We start from the raw sequence: 18,330 nt of genomic DNA on the forward strand, positions 1-18,330 counted from the left end.
GTTCCTAGATAATAACTTTTCGGCGCTGAAATTCCTCCTTCCTGATTGCACAAAGGAAATCAAAACTGAAATTTAAATTGGCAAACTGATTTATTGATTTTACTAAATGGATATTAACGACAAATACATTTTAGTAACCATCAACTTTCCTATTCTAGAAATCACTCAATTTTTTTTATCTCTTATAATTACTTAAACACAATTTATATTTATTTGTAGAGTTTTTAATCTGGAATATTATTATTCTTTGAGCATAATAAAGCAATATGCGGTGCTACATAACAAGGAAAAAATCGCTACCCTTCGACAGAAATTAGAAAAAAGTACCAGAAAAATATATAGCTTCACTTTTAGAGCAACGAGCGCATTTTCAGATTAAATGATAGCAGTTTAAAAAGCCAACTAGCAATGCAGAAACTGTTCAGAATTTTTATTTACCATGGTAAATAAAAATTATGAACAGTTTCTGCATTGCTGACTTGGATATGTAAAAAAACGCTTGCGCTCTCTCTCAAGTTAAAAACGGATGGACGGGCAGCACTGACCACATAATAACAGCGTATTTCAGGAGGAATGACTGTCAAACCATTATCTAAACTACAATAAAGATAATAACATCGCCACTAGCAGCTTTCTGTTTCTTAAACAATGAAAGGCATTGAATGACACTGAATTTGCTATCCGATATCGTGCCAATCATCTTATCGGCACAAGAAATGCCGACAGAGGGTTGTTAATTACGTTTCCCTGTGGTTCGTCTTTCTATTAACGTTTTACGGTTTTGATGGAAGATCATATACGGTTTGCAGAACGGCATTCTATTGCATGAGGCAATGGAATGCCGTTCTCTTGAAAGCCTTGCCAAGGTTAATGCTGGCTTGCATAATAGCGCAGACTGTGTGGTATTGAAGCTCATTCTCGAAGCATCACTAAATTAATCTGTGATATTTGGAGATTATTTGATGTGAAATATTATTTCTGACCAACTAATCTTTTTGTGTTCAAAATGGGCACAAAAGTGCTGATTATGTGGTGACTATTTTACAGGAATATTACTCCAAAAATTGCTCAGCTGAAATGTAAATGATTCAATGAGTGCTTAGCAGATACATTTTACACCTTGACATATTCCCCATTCTATCCATATACCATACACCGCTTATGGAATGCTGCGCAGTTGATTTTAAATACCTTGCCCATTACCTCCAAATAATCTAAATGAATTACACATTCTAATGTAATGTCTGTACATCTGATAAAATATACAGACATGTGAATTTAGCCAATCACGAAACAACTGTTGTCTGTCATAATAAGATTGCAACGTTATTATATGATTGTTATTTTTGTCATTTTCACTTAAAATGCATCAGTGTATATATATATGCATTTACTTTTCAACATTTACTAATTTACTAAGCAAAACATATGAATATTCCTCTAAAATTGAATATCTGTAAGCTCTGCTCATGCAATAAAGATATGTAAAAGTGTATTTTTCTATGTTGCATATTTTTATTTATTTTAAAGCTACATTTCTTTGAAATATGTACACAGGATGTTTTCAAACAGAATAGTTAGTTCTTAGATAAAGCTGCGTTATTTACTTCTTCAAAATATTCCAGAGTAACGATTTAAAAATAATGATTTATGAAGAGCATTGCAAAGAAGATCAAACTCCTGAACGAAGATTCAACTTTCCAAAATTAATATTTATGAAAATCTATTTTAATATTAATGTTAAAAGTTTAATTAATGAAATATTCTTAAAGTTTTCATATATCATTCAGAATAGTTAAAATATTCACGATGATAAGTTAATTCCTTAATGAAAGAGAATCATACAAGCTCTTTGAATATGAAAAACTAGGAAATATGATATTTTTGAAATCTTCTTAGCTTCATATGTATGTTTAGGAATGAAAAAAGAAAATAAACAATTCCTTCTATAGCAATGTGTTTAACATACTAAGACAGTTTTAAATTCCATAAAAAATTAACCTCTACTATACGCGTCCATTTCTCTCAAGAAAAATATCTTTATATGTCTTAGCTGTAGATGGCTATTTCTTTCACGAAAATTATCATTATCCGTTTGTATCTAAAACGAAATCTTTAGCTCTCTATAACGGTTTAAATCTGTTCAGGTTCTAAAATGTTTCACATGTTAATTTTATGCAGGTATATTTAAGGTAAACCAATTACGTATACGCATACCATTTTTAACAGATTGGTTGAATTGAGTTTGGTCACAGAGGTCATGATACGTAAATCTATTTCTCATTTATTCCCTTGTTTACTTTGTTAATAACAGAGCCCAAACCTGATTTAGAGAGCGATAGACTATAAAAATTATTTTTTTTTTACATTTTTACTTTTTAAAAAAGAAATTTTGTCCATATACATTTTATAACAACATTCTATCGAACATATGTTAAAAATTTTAAATTTTTAAAAACTTAATTTTCGTAAAACAGAAAATGGAATTTTTAAGTAGAAGTTTAAACTATTGCTTAAGCTCTAATTTTCAGTGTTTTATTCTAATGTTTGCATTAAATATTTAAAAATAATTTTACAAAAATATTTGGATATTCGCTTTTGAATCTAACAAATAGTGAATTTTTAAAAATTATTTCTGTGAAATAAATCTCAGTTTGAGAAAAGATTCAACTTTTTAAAATCTTGTCAAAAGTTCAAACTTCTTAGTATACACATATGCCAAAATTCATACATAGATTTAATGCATCATATAAAATGATAGTTTCGCAGAAATATCATGCATTTGTAAGAAAAAATGAGACGGAGTATTTTCTAGACATACGAATCTCGAAAATATTTACTTTGAAAAAACCTGCATTTAAAGTTTTGCCTTAGCCTTATCTTTAAAATATGCTCATAAATAGAAATACAAATTGCCTTTATAATTTGAGAAAAGATTCAACTTTTTAAAATCTTGTCAAAAGTTCAAACTTCTTAGTATACACATATGCCAAAATTCATACATAGATTTAATGCATCATATAAAATGATAGTTTCGCAGAAATATCATGCATTTGTAAGAAAAAATGAGACGGAGTATTTTCTAGACATACGAATCTCGAAAATATTTACTTTGAAAAAACCTGCATTTAAAGTTTTGCCTTAGCCTTATCTTTAAAATATGCTCATAATTAGAAACACCAAATTACCTTTATACGTGAGTCTGTAAATATTTAAACATTATTGTCTTCTGACTTGTGCATACTTTACTGATTATATCTATTGGAAACATTATTATTCACCCTCTTTATATATATTTTGTACATCAAAAGGATCTTTTAGTATTTTACAGTATTTTTTGCTACTTTATTTATTTTCCCAAGCAGGAAAAGCTTTTTCAGCTCTTGTTCAAGCTACATTGACCAAGCTTATCTGCAGTACCTAGGCATAGGGAAGTTGCTTACTCTTGTTTTGTGCTTATTGCATTTACCTACGAAATTCAAATTTATTTTCTACTAGTAATACCGAAATTCCTACCCAAAATAATAAATAATTATACATATATAAATTATAATACCAGTGGATGTCTGTTAACATAGATTTGTTTATATTTCCTCCAAAATTTAAAGGACATTGGCTGTTTTTTTCAAATGTTGTAAAGACTAGAAGAGAAACACGCTAATGGACAATCAAAATCGTAAAAACAACCTTATATTTAGCGTAAGTATATTGAAACACACTTGAGTGTTTCAATATACTTACACTAAATATAAGTTATTTTTACGATTTTGATTGCCTTTAACTTCTTTATATATTTCAACATTGGAACAAAGGTTTTTGCAGTATGGTGCAGTTAAGTATGCTGAATATTTTAAGTGCGCTGTTGAACACTGTAAATGCAGAAAATCTTGAAATTCAAGTGATTTTTTATTATTTTTGAGCACACTGTCCCCTTAACTATTTAGAGATGTTTCAAATAGAGTATAGCTTGAGCAACAGGTTTGTATACTGTGCTAAAAATCCTGATTATACCCATGAATTCTTTAATTAACTCAATAACACTTTTGAACTTGAATAAATAAAACAGCATATACCTGTTGGCAAGAATTGTTGAGTATCATTGTGCAATAATTATAAAATTCGAACGCTTAAATAACTGTCACTTTTCTTTTATGTATGCTATATCCGATATTTTGATGAGAAGAATAATTATCGCTGCGTTATGTGACAACATTCTACACTGTTTTTTATTTTAATAGTGTGTAATACACCCTTCATATGTTTTGACATGTACAAGTGTGTATCAACAGATCTTGTCATTGTCACGAAAAAAATGAAGTAATAGCTGAAATAGCAATAATGGTTAGAAACACTACAGCATATACTACTTTACAGTTTGTACTCAGGTTCCCTATGTGCTATATAATCAGAATTACCAAACGCTTTGTGAAGAATTGTTTCTCATGATATAGATCAGATTTGCTGTATGAAAAATCATTGTAATCTTAAAGATCATTTTAGAGAAATTTAGCATAAAACTTAAGATTAACGAAAATCATGATAGAGAAGAATACATTTTAGAGAACACAAAATGTCAAATAACAGACTTAGATGAATGCAGGTTTAGAAAAAGTTAAAAATACGGCTAGATAGACAACCAAGTTACTATTTTACGTAAAAATTACTATAAAAGAAGGCACTACTTACAGCTTTTGTTTGTTGTGTTATCGACAGATGATGTATCGCAGTCAACTACCATTCCTTTCTGCAATGTTTCCGGTACTTTGGTCAGAGGCACAACTTCAACTCGAATTTTACCACATTTGCCTTGTTTTTCAAGGTCCCGGATTATGTGGAGATAACTGTTGTTAAGAGCGAACCAGAAACCATTCTTTTCAGCTACTTGCACTTTGGGGATCCGTTCATGGCCTTGCAAGAAACGATTGCTGAGGTCAGCCATAGTGTCCTCATCAGGAGTTAGAAGTCCATTGGTTTTGTCCTGAAGGAAGTGGATGTCTGAAGGCGCTAAGATCATTGTTCTGGCACTCTTTTGTTGTGGTTGTAATCGAGCCACTGGAGCTGTTACTGATATAGTTTTACGCCTGAATCTCCCTAGCCCAAAAATCCTGGCGAAGGACGGCGGAAGAGGAATTTTCAAGGATGGTTTAGTCAACCTGCTTTTCTGCGATGACGGAACAGTTCCGACGACGTTCGATATCTTAAATATATCTCCGTTTATGATTACAGGTGGACAAGTCCACAATTATGAAAAATGTGTGTTCTTCGTAAGAAAAGGAACGAAGGTGTTGATGAATTACGTTAGTTATAGGCAACAGTAATCCAAAACACTTTTTCAAATAATAAATTTGTTACAAATATTTATTATTTAGAAACTTATAAATGAATTCGTAGAAGATTCTTTTTTTATATTTATTTTTTGGCAGTTAACTTTCAATCGAAATCTTTTGACTAAAGTCACAAATAAAAAGAATTTAATTTGTTACAAGCAATAAACCAATATACAATTTCCAGCAATAATTATCATAAAAAGAATTTCTGTATGAAATTTGAAGAAAAAAGAAGCGCTTTCATCACTGACGAAAAAACGTAATATATCAGCTAACCTTAGAGATGGAATGATTATTAAAAGTCAACACTGCTATTAAGTCTGAAAAAATTTGAAACCCTTAATTTTAAACGAAATATGTAGCACTTAAACTCGAAAAAAAAATATTCCTCATTTCAAAGTTTTGATTACATTTGTTAAACTGATAAGTATGTGCACTTTCATTAATAGATTTCAAACAACATCGTAATTAAGGAACAATACCATGTGAATCTCATTTTTCAAATAACAAGTGTCACATCAAGTGGGCAAAATATTTGAACATTTGTATTAATGTAATAATATCACGGTTTTCAAAGGCATGAAATTCAGTCTCCGCCTTGATGAAGCAGTGAAATATAATGTAGAAATAATTTAAGATTAATGTAACAGTGTTTTAAGACTTAAAAGTAAGCACTTCACATAACTTACATACCATGCGGTAGACGCACGAGTGAGGTATATTTCAAATAGCAAAATATTAACTTCCCTCTTCGAAGCCTTTGCTAGCGGACGAATGCCGCAGCAAACGGCGTGGTTAGAGTGCCTGCCGTCGATTATCTGTTTTCCGCCGGTTGGCGAAGGAATTTGGCTACGGAGTAGGTGTTCGACGCCAATTTCTCGTCTCCGTGCAGTATCGGTGTTCTTTTATATTTACTTTGAACAAAAGGTTAGTGGATTTTTTCTCTCGTTTTTATTTGTCGGTATTAAAGTGTTTTTCGAACTACTGCCACGCCGTTTTCAATACTTTTAGCCCATAGCGTAGAAAAAGGGTACCTAGCCGAGTTCGTTTGTTTAACTTTTTACTTCCTTAAATTTTTTTTAAAAAACAAAACTCGGCTTTTTTTCCCCTTTGAAGCTAGTTTATTTTGAAATTAAAGAGAAGAGTGAAAAAAATCTGATTTATAACGATTTTGTTTTTCTTTTTTTTTCACAGTTAGGTTGTCTAAAATCTGCATCATTCCTTTTTCTTCCTTTGAATCTGATATCATGAGCTTAATTTTCTTAAAAAACTTGAAATAAAATATTATTATTGCTTGCATTTCTTACGTATTTTCGAAGAATTCATTAAATGTGCTAAAACAGACTTCATTTATCTTAAATAATCGCGGCAGGGTTACTTCAAATAATAATTATTTCTTAGCGATCAGAGCTAGAAATAAATACCTAAAATAGTTTTAAATTAGTTAAAAAGAGCACCTTATTTTTAAGTAAATTTTAAATAAAATTTTATGAATTTCTAGGAAACTCCGATATAGATCTATCTTTTTCAGGAACAAAAACGTTTTTGACGATACAATTTTATTCAAAACTTATGTCAAACTGGGGCATTTTGTCCAGTTTTATATTGGTATTTTCTTCCAGTTCGGCGTAAAATTTGACGTAGAAATGTACACTGCTCGACAATGAAAATGCAACACCAAGAAGAAGTAGTCAGAAAGTGATACAAATTTTGAAAAATGACAGAGACAGCAAGCAGCAATAAGTAATCTCTATTTCAAAATGATAGTCAGAATACGGAGTGAGAACGGCGTCGGCTCAGTAGGATAAGCGATAAGCAACGGAGGACGTGGGCACTGTCCCTTTACCAAAAGGTTAATCGGTATAGCACCACGTCCACCTATATCTAGAGCCTAAGTAGGACCACCGCGGGCAGCGATGGACGAAGAAACACATCTAAGCATAGAGTCAATAAGATTGCGGATGGTGTTCTGAGGGATGGCTCTCCATTCTCTTTCAACCATTTGCCACATTTCGTCTTCTGAACGAGGCAGGAGCACAGTCTGCAAACGGCGTCCGATTACATCCCACACATGTTCGATTGGTGACAGGTCAGGAGAGTACGGTGTCCAGGGAAGCATCTGTATATCTTGCAGAGCATGTTGGAAGACGCGAGCACTGTGTGGTCGGGCGTTATCCTGCTTAAAAATTGCATTAGGCAGCCCTGAAGGTAGGGGACTGCCACCGGCCGCAGTACATTATCCAAGTATCGTTGGGCCGTTATAGTGCCCGGAATACGAACTAGTGGTGACCTGGAATCATAGGCAATAACGCCCCAAACCATTATGCCACATTGTTGCGCGGTGGGGTGTTTCACAGTTACTGCCGGATTAGATCTGTCTCCACGTCGACGCCACACACATATGCGGCGACTGTCACTGGATAAACAGAAGCGTGACTCATCTGAGAACACGATGTTTCGCCATTCTGTCCTCTACATCGTTCCAGTCCAGCACCATTCTAAACGTTGGCGTCTAGGCTGTGGGGTCAATGGCAGTCTTCTTAACGGACGCCGTGAGTGCAGGCCACGTTCGACCAATCGACGGGAAATTGTTCTGGTCGACACGGGAACATCCAGGGTTTCTTGCACATGCTGCAAATTTGCGGTACAAGTGACTTGCGGGACCGCCACAGCTTGTCGGCGGATGCGTCGATCCACGCGTTCTGACGTCCCTCTGGCTGCATATGCACCCCTCCTTCTTCCCACATTTCCTTGTTCCAACTATGTTCGCCATAGCCAATGCACCGTGCTCGCATCCATATGGGTATCAGCTGCGATTTGACGTAAAGACGAACTCGCCCTTCTCAGTCCGATCAGCATACCCCTCGTAAAATCGTCTATCTGCTAGAAGTGCCTTCGTTGACGGCAGCCTGGAATTCTATCCTATTACACGTATCCTCCGAGACAAAAAGCAACTTTCTTCGATAATTCGTCTGGCAGAAATAACGACAAAAGTATTGCCCATTCTGCACTTTCCTCCCCTTATATCTTACTTCACGTGCGTCGGAGAGCTGCGCACTTCACATCATTCGTATAACTCAGTGACGTGCGTATACTCTAAAATTTGCATAAATTTGAGGCCACTCCTTCTTGGTGTTGCAATTTCAATATCGAGCAGTGTATGTTGTTGTTGTTGCTTATGCTCACTTGTCTGATGTAATCAGCCTAAGCCCACGAAATTCCTCGAGGCAAGGATCGCAAGATTACACCTGTCGTTGGCAACAGCCTTGAGCACCTAACAGGTGACAATGCGATTTGGTTCTGTTTTCCATATATATTACAATATATTTGAATATCTATACTCAGTCTATTTACATATTTATGTGGTACGGTAAAACATTAATCTGGCATTCTATAAAATACCTAGGGATTTTATAGAATACCGAAAATTGGTCGGCCAATGTATGAAACGATGGCTTTCTATAGAATGTGAAATAGCAAACCGGCAATGTATGAAATACTACAATGTTTAGGGAAAGTGAATAATAATTCGTGCAATATATTCGCATTTGTAGTGAGCGTGACAGAGGGCAGTTTCTCCCGAGTTGGCATTCTATTAATTGCCTGGGTATTTTATAGAATGTCAGAGTTTCATACTTTGTGGGGAACATATATATCTCCTTTCTAAAATATCAAGTGAATTTCTTTTGTGGTGTTTCAGCCTTTGACTGTAGAATATTCAGTATTTCCTAACATGTTATGTTACATTAAACAAGGAATAATGTCATTTTTATTTCAAAATTTCCATTTTATAATTTTTTTATTTACATTTAAACTTCTTAAAATAAATAATCTAGATCTTAAATTACGAAAGAAGAAAGAAGACGCTAATCATAATTATTGTTGCAATTAAAAATTCTTAATATTGAGACAACGACTCACGAATAAAACCGAAATTTAAAACCATGACTCGAAAAATGTGGGGAAAGACGAATGATGATAACTAATAAAATATTAGTCTTAATAAATGCACTGAAAAATGAGTCATATAAAATAGAAACTAAGTGTCGTGCTTGTCGGTGTGGTGACAAAATCACATCCAAGATTAAGTCTAATTTTAACATTTTTTTACTATCTATAAACACGAGTTTATATATAGAAATATTTAAAGAAGTTCATAAAGAAAAACTCGTTTCTAACTCAGGTGTTATCTCGATACCCTACAAAATTGTATCAGCCGCAGCGGCTAAAGACTAAACTCGAGTGCTAACACCCTACCGAACTCAAACGCGAGTGTTCACACCCTACCGAAGTTCTCTCAGACACCTTGACTGTATCTGTTCCTTGCTGTCTCTTCGCTGAGATGGAGTTTGGTTTGTTTGGTTTATTTAATTACAGGAAAGCCTCGAGGGCTATCTGTTAAAGGGAGGGATACCTTCGTGGAGAACTTTCTAAGGAAAACTGGCTCGTATACACGTTACAAATGGAGAAAACCACGAAAATGCCCATGCAACCAACCCATTCGCAGGATTCGAAACTCGGACCGAACTAGCAGTGTTCAGCGACTTTACCGCTTGGCCGCTGGTGGACCTCGCTGCGATAAAAACGCAGATGATTGGCTAACAGCGGAGAGATACATGACACTGAGAAAGAATCCTTATTATATCCTATAAGAAACCATAACGGTTCACTTTCAAACAATTCTGTCTTGTAATAATGCCAGAAAATAATTTCCTCACATAGCAGCAAAATACTTGAACCTTCCTGCAAAAGGATTTCTCTAATTTATCGAAATCTCGATGCTTTTGTTTTTTTTTTTAGCTTAATAGCAATCAAGTAATATTTTGTGTAAAATATAAATTTTAATCCAACATGTAAAGCGTATATAAGTTTTCCGCAGTTTTTTTAAACATAGTTTCCCTGTGAAGCCATTTGCAATTAGAAATAGAAAAATAAAATAAATAATTGCCATTAATTTATACAGGAAACATTTTGGAGTATTCCCAGGCTTTCAGAGTATATTGTTTCATTATATCAAATATTATAAAAGAATTAAAATAAAGCAAAACTTAAAACTCATACGATAAATATATAGGCTGCTTAAATAAAAGTACCCATTACTTACAGTGAAGTTTGTCTTTCCAAAGCTTGGCAAAAAGTGATAAAAAAAATAAAATGAGAGATGATGCAACCTTAACTTGTGTCTTCGAAGTCCCGACTGTAGAAGATGCAAGAGACTATAATTTTAAGAAAACGATTTCGAAAATTGTCTGTTACTATACCATCATTGTTTTTATGCGTCAGTTCATTTAACATTCAATTTTTATTTACTTGTCTTACTGAGGTAAGTCGAGCTGTGGCTTGTACTTTTCGTGTTTGACTCAGAAATGATAGTATGACTTAAAATGACAGATCGTTTTGTCCTCATTCACTGCTGCATGAGGGCTTTATTGTTTTACTTATGTTCAGGGTAACCGACTAACCGACTTTTGTTAGCAAGTTGCCTTTCCCCTTAAGCAGACTGCCCTTCCCTATTTTACCTTAATTTTTGAACCAAACAAATCGAACTTAATTACTAATTCGAATTTCGAACTAAATCGAAAACGTAATTATTAAAGATTTAAGATTATTTAATATTTTAATTGTGACACAAGACTCAATACCTAGCATTTTATTTTTTTCAATTTTGTATTATTACTTAGCATTTACATTAATACATAGAATTAATATAAAACATTAAATTATAAATCATTGCAATAGACAGAAAATGACAGTGAAGCAATCTGTAGAAAATTTTATGCATATAACCAGCATCAAATTTAATACTGAAAGCAAGGAAAACTTTGCATTCACAAATTGTAAATATACATAAGCATGCAGATTACAGAGATTAACTTAGTTCAAATTTCTGAAACAGCTTTCTTCATGTGTGTCTTTTTATGTGTAAGGTAAGCACAAAGCAATTTTTCCTTAGAAAATTCTCCACGAAAACATCTTTTCTTTAGGTAGATAGCCGCTCGTACGAACTAAACAAGCAAACTCATACAATAGACATGGGGTTCTGAACCAGGAGGGATTTCTCCCTTTGGGTTAATTTAATAATTTCTGGAGAAAATGGGATCAGACTTTTATATAAGTATTTAATTTTAGTTAATGAATATAAAAAATATTTTTATTTAAGTTTTGTTATCAAAATTTTCTATACATTTATTTTATATTCAATTTATAAAATACTTTAAAAGTAATCTAAATCTAAATAAATGCACATATGTGTTTTTCGAGTTTGGGAAGGCAGAGGAATTATCTTCTAATAATTGTAAAAGGGGTGTATGGTGCAAACCAGGTTGAAAAACACTGTAATATGCGGATTATCACTTTCTTTTTACTTTTTAACGATCACGATGTTTTTAACCGCAAAGCATGTACAAGTTTAAATCTTTCAAAGATAATTTAAAAACAGAATTTTTTTCGATAATAGCGAAATTTAGAAGTTCACGTTAAGAATATTCCAACGTTGCCAAATAATGTTGTTGTTGCTGATACAAGCTTCAACAAATTTAAAATTATAAAAAAATATGCATGATTCTTCCTTGCTCAACAAAAAATTAAAAAGTGGCTATGCTATTGCGGACTATTAATTAGGAAATTAAGTAGATTTTGATTCGTTAAGAGAAAGAAAAATGAACTAAAAACCATACTTGAACGCATTATTTTAATGTCTTTCATATTTACTTACATTATTATTTATAATATTTCACTTATTTTTTATTTATCAAAAAGAAGATTTTCTAACATTTTATGCTATACGATACAGTTAATTTTGATGCAGTTTAATACAGTTACTTTTGATGTGTACAGTATTGTAGTGTATTTCATTTTAAATAAGATGCGAATTTACCTTATTGCCTCAGGTGAAGAAATATCTAGGCAAAGTTGTGATAGAATATCATTAAGTTTATCTCGTCTTTAGGTACTATTTTTTATTTATATCTTAGCTTTTAATGCTTTTGTGTATGTATAGAGAGATGCAATGAAATTTTAGGGTTTGAAATGAAGGTCAATGGTGCCGAAGGAGCTGGATGTTTTCATGCAAAGAAGATGCAGTCATTGATATGGATCTTTATAGAATTTTTAAGCAAATATATATATTCGGATGAATTTTCACCTCTTGTCTTTATTCAACAATTACGAACGTGTACTATTGCATTTTTATTGAGTTATTGACCTATTTAAGGTATCTTTACTTTTGTAAGTTCCGAATGTAGAGTAAGTACTACTCTGCATTTGTACTTATTTTACTATTTTTACTAATTTATAAGAATGTGTGAGCTTGTGAAAAACTTTTTTATATCCAAAGGAAAAATTTGCATGGTATAAGATCCGAGAGGAAAATGTATTGGGGTGTGGAAGTCGCAACTGCGAGGGATTCTCAAACCACTTTTCAGATGTAAAGAAAAGCGGTGTAGCTATGTAGGGTTCAAAAATCATAATACACTGGTTATATTTGCAGAACACAAAATTATCGAATCTGCTGCACTTTATCAAATACGTAAGAGGCCGAAATGGCATTATGTGCACTCTCAAGAGGACAACAGGCCTGCTATTCTGCTTAAGCTATTATTGCGTGTACTCTGGAGGAGAAAATCTACTATCTGTGCATCATACCATAACCAAGACTCAGAAGGACTGGACAGGCGACATAATTTAAACAAATGTTGTTAAGTTACATGGGTACACAACGCCTTTAAGGAAATACATTGGTATCCTGTGTTGCTACAAGTGAATGATAAATCCTAAGCTTAACAATATTACTGCAAACATTACAGGATAATTGATGTCAGTTTCATAGAATCACATACTGTGCCAGATATTATAGGAACATTTTACAGACTATATGTAAGTATCAAAATAATAATTCACAGAAATTTTTATATACTACTTAAAAGGTAACGGTTTAGACAACGTGAAGAATTATAGTCATTACAAATTAAACATTATGTAAGCCTCAGCAATGTACTTCGCGGTGGACCAGTTCTGTAGAAGGAGTAATGTGCTGCACGAAAGACGTAAATATTATCAGCATTAGTTTTAAAATATGAATTTAACTTAAGTGCTTTCTTAGACTTTTTTTAATTTTCCACTACCACATTGCGGTAGTCCTTTCCAGGTATGATGACTATTTTCAGGGTGTTCTGAGTGATGCATATCTTACATTATGGGTGCATTCATGTAAGAAATGTTTCAAATTGCTACTTTACCACAGGGTCACTGATAGGAGTCTCTAAGACGGGAAACTATATAGATAAGCTGGTGTAGAGCAGTTCTCAGTTTACAGCTGGTTCAGCACGAAGTTTCCTGATTTTAGAGTTGACAAGATTAGAGACAAGTAGTTATAGGTGATACACCCCGTTGTCTCTTTGTCGCATTGCCTACGAGGAAACACACAGTAAGGATATGCTTGTGACGTCCTAAAATCTAGAAATTTCTTTTCTTATTTGATATCTATCAAATAATTAGCCTACCAATCACTGCGAACTTATGTTCATCTGGAGCTGACTCAGCATTCTGAACAGTAATTTTGTATTACAGGATAATCTGCAGAGTTACTAGGAATTTATCGGAGCAAGAAAAAGGAAAACTTAATCATGTCCTTGCCAGAATTCGAAGTTCGGTTCTTCTGATTTCTAGCCCTATGTACTTTCATATATACCAAGAAGGCACTCGAAGCGAAGGAGAAATTTACTTATAAATTTATTATTATTTTGTTTGTATTTTCATTTAAAATTTAACAATTTGATGAAATGTATTGGGCATAAAGCTATACGGAAATAGGAATATTGCATTAGTCAAAATGTATTTTAAATTTTAGTTCCCATCCCGAAAATGAGATTGTAATGTGACGTGCTATACAGTCAATGATAGGACGTTTTTATTTAACCTTTAAAAGGTTTAGATTCCAGGAAAACATATGTATTCTAACCCCAACCTAGGAATTTTTTATAATGTATCCTTATGCGAGTACGTATTCCAATCAATTCTTCTACGCATATTAAAAATAGTTTCTTTTGTTCCCCAAAACTGCGCAGTTTTATTGTATTAACGAGTTATTTTATTATTTTTGCCTGGGCCGTCGCATCTATTTTCATCGGCTCTCACCCAGCATGCAAATCAGTAATGCATATAAGTACAGAATTCTCAAATTTAAGAAAGAGCTTTTGTCACTGAGCGTTGTCTCTGAATTTACTTGAATCGGTTTCAACATTTGAAAGCCATATTTGTTTGCGTAAATCGAGATTCTGAGACGAAGCTTAAAGGCGCATTTTCTTTTGTGAATCGCAAATTTTAGTTCTTAAATTTTAACTTCGTTTTTTTAAGCAATCTTTCAAGTAGGAACGTCTGTTCTTTTGATACACAGATTGTATAAATCGTTAGGCTGAAAGAACTAATAAAAAATTATTTTATATCTTCTTTATTCAGCGTTACTTTGCTGGAAGATTAAAATTTGGGAAGACTAAAAAAAAAGAACATCTGAGCATCTTCATAGAGCAACTTTAATAATTAAGATAATAAGGTTACTTACAATTGTTACAAGTCAACATAAACGTTCTTCTTAAGATACATTTTGCTACATTGCATTTCTCGTACGTTAACAGTAGCTATTAAATTACAAGTTTTTAATTTATATCATTTAAAAGTTTCTCGTATTATATTTTATTAGTTTCACGTATAGTAACATAATGAATTCACATATTTCAGTCTTGGTTTAATTGACACATTGAAATATTTATAATACTCATCCATTGCTATCAACATCAATTAACTGATGTTGATACCAATGGCTATCAGTGTTGATAGCAATGGCTAGGAACAACATATTGCATTTATTTCTTTACACAGAGTAAACAACTATTAAATTCCGATTTTTCAAATAGTTCATCCGCGTTCTTGTACTTATCGAGATTTTCAATCCGTTCACTTTAGTAAACAATTACAAGATTTCAAATGGGAAACTAATCCTTTTAATCCGTTGTTTCCATGTCATCAGGTGCATCCCTTTTTTTCAATCTCTGTAAGTAATTTTTATTTTATTTCTCAGAAAAGTTCCATAACATTTACGGTCGGTTTAAATTCGAAGGCGAGCATACTACTAGCCAGTGTATCGGAAGGAAGAGAAACCCCTTAAAAAGCGGCCTTCGTCATCTTCCACCCTCCCTTCTAATTGATTTCTTTAATCTCATCCTTCAAGCGGTTTGAATAACGAGACGGGGTGAAATTAGGAGCAAAAAATTCTGGGTAGAGGTGAAGATAGGCAAGGGGGTTGGAATTATTCAAGCTAAAAAGGAAAATTTCTTTCGTTAACTTTGGGTCAGTATTTAGTGGATAATTTACTTTTTTTTCTCTTCTTATATGAAGAGAAACATCATAACTGTCAGAATGTGTGTACTCATTGCCATTTGACAGAACGCGCCTTTCAGCCAAATACATTATAATTTCAGAAGAAATTTCATTACAGCACGTCTAGAGGAACATGTGTGTAGACTTTAAAGAAAAGTACTTAGGTACATAAAATGTAACATTAAAAATGCCTTTTATTAATTACAATAATCCTATACATATTCATAAAAATAAGCAAGAGTACGTATCATAAATTAAATTTATTTTAAATTGCATCTACGTATTTAAAGTAAAATTAAGTATTTACATTAATAAAAATTCATTTATTGCTTTAAAATGGTTCAGATCTGTTTCCAAATGTTTAAATTTGAAAGAAAATTTTAAAATTTATACTTTATGGAATGCTGAAACTCCTAAAACATACTATTGGCTAGGCCATTTGAACTCAAATAAGAAATCTCTATTTCGCACATTTGGAACGTAGCCTGGATGATAAGTGGACGATAATGTGACGTAATGCAATGAATGAAATGATTGAAAAACTTTGAAAAATGTGTCACTAAAAATGTTTCTAGCGTCGAAAGAAATAAAAAATATTGTCAAAGATGTAATTTTTGCTAAATTTTAATTTATTTTTGTGCAACGAAGTGGTAATTAAAACATTTTGGTAATCTTATGTTGTTTGCAATTTTTAAATCAAAAAAGAGGGATTTTTTACTAATGCCTGAAACCTTTGTATCTTTTACTTCTTGACTTAAAAGTAAAAAATATTTCCGCATATATTAAAGCACCTTTCATATATTTATATTTTATCCGTTGCTACAGTATATCTAAAAGTAATAGGAAGGGATTTGCTGTCACTGGTGATCTATGGCTCCTTAAAAATTAGCAGAAAAATAATGCAAAAGTATTTAAAATCAAATTAAAATATTTGATTAGATATGTCTTGTAGATATATTCAAAACTGATAAATTACACTGCAGAAGGTAAGTATTAAAATACAAATTACAAGTTCGTTAAAGGAAGGTATAAATATACTTTGCATGTTCAACTCCTGATGAATTACGTCTGAGAATAATAGACTAATTTGAACTGTTTAGTTTACAGTTGTCTTACACTTTGTTGAGTCATTAGGTTTCATTTAATCAGGAGATGTGAAGAAAAATCAATGCCCTTGCCGGAACTCGAACTTGGACCTCTCAAGTACGGGCCGAGTATGCTATCATAACACCAGGAAGGTACGCTGGAAGATGGGAAAAAATACCTTACATTAAATTGGAATTTGCATGCGAAGGTTTAAATGCAGTTTAAAAGAATTATAAATAATACAAGTTTAAAAAATTGTACAAGTGTACTTTCTAGAAGTTTATAAATTTTATTAGCCCAAAGGAGAAGAAAGCCGATAAGCACTATTAGTCTCAAAATAGCATTTTATTGCGTTTCACTAAAGTCGAATCACTTTTTTAATTGCTGCCATCAAATACTATCGCCCTGTATTAGATTTGAAGAAATTAAATAATGAAGAATCTATATGAATGTATATATGTTTCTTGCATTGTGAAAATAACGACTGTACCTAGAGCTATCAATTTTAAATACCATAATCCTTCACCCGAACATGGGACTCCTGAATGACCAAATTGTATATTACGAATGTGTTTTATTATCTATTTCATATTTTTAAGCCTTTACCGAATTTTTTATTAACAACCTCAATGATTTCAAAGAGAGCAATAGCAACACATTTTTATCTCAAGCGCGTCAATACTCTCTATCGGAAATTCTAAAGATAGGCTGTTTTTAAATATTTTTAGCACAAAGAAACATTAGAGCAAATTTTATTAGCTCTCGAAACGTCTATGTGTATGTGGATGAAAAAATTTCCTTTTGGGCGAAATATAAAATCTGAAAGATTTCAGATTTTCATTTTTTTACTTTTTATTCTTAAATTTTTGTAATATTTCTTTAATTTTTAAAATTTTAAGGGTAAACGCTTTGAAGTGTTAAATGGTACTCTGAAGCTATCAAATTTTAATTATTTTTCTATCATTATTCCTTTACTGTGTTTCGAATTATTGTCTAATTGTTTATGAATAACTGCTGGTCACCTGGTGAAGTTTGTAATTATTGCGTATTGTTGGGAAACGGTTATAAGTAATAGCTGTTGTCAAATAGTTAAAGAAATTACAAGAGAAGTTTCACACATCACTATACTAAATTTCTTCCGTGATTAATAAAGTAAGTATATATTTTCCTATTTTAATGCGTATGGTAAAAGAAACAGAAAAAGTAAACGAAAGTTTTATTGCAAAGAAACTAAATATAATCGTCTTGTCATGTTAGTAATTAGTTAATGGAGACATCAGAAAATTACCCACTGTATTCGATTCACTCTGTTTTCCTGTTTAGCAGTATTTTCTTTTGAAATCCAAGATAAGAATGCTTTCGTATGCGTGTGTGTATGCGCATGAATATTATGTACCGCATACTAGAGACATTTTAGAATAGCATTTCTATTTTCTAAGTTTCTCAGACTTTAATTTTTAATAAAATATTTCTCTATATGTGATATCTTTTATTAGAAGATTAGATTTCTTTTGGGATAGCCTACATAGAAACAATCTGAAAA

At 32.4% G+C, this 18,330-nt stretch overlaps 1 protein-coding gene across 1 annotated transcript in view; it reads right to left on the minus strand.

Moving 5' to 3' along the window:
• LOC146998280 (uncharacterized) overlaps positions 1-6,082 on the minus strand; it is a 451,108-nt gene extending 445,026 nt beyond the window's left edge. The window contains exon 1 of the mRNA XM_085813874.1: positions 4,687-6,082. Coding sequence (XP_085670000.1) covers positions 4,687-5,014 — 328 coding nt within the window. The 5' untranslated portion in view covers positions 5,015-6,082. The remainder of the gene's footprint in view (positions 1-4,686) is intronic.
• Positions 6,083-18,330: the final 12,248 nt, after the last annotated feature.

Source organism: Stegodyphus dumicola, chromosome 3, assembly GCF_044657685.1.
Source record: "Stegodyphus dumicola isolate Sdum_Otavi_A_Nest chromosome 3, ASM4465768v1".
Taxonomy (NCBI): Eukaryota; Metazoa; Arthropoda; class Arachnida; order Araneae; family Eresidae; genus Stegodyphus; species Stegodyphus dumicola.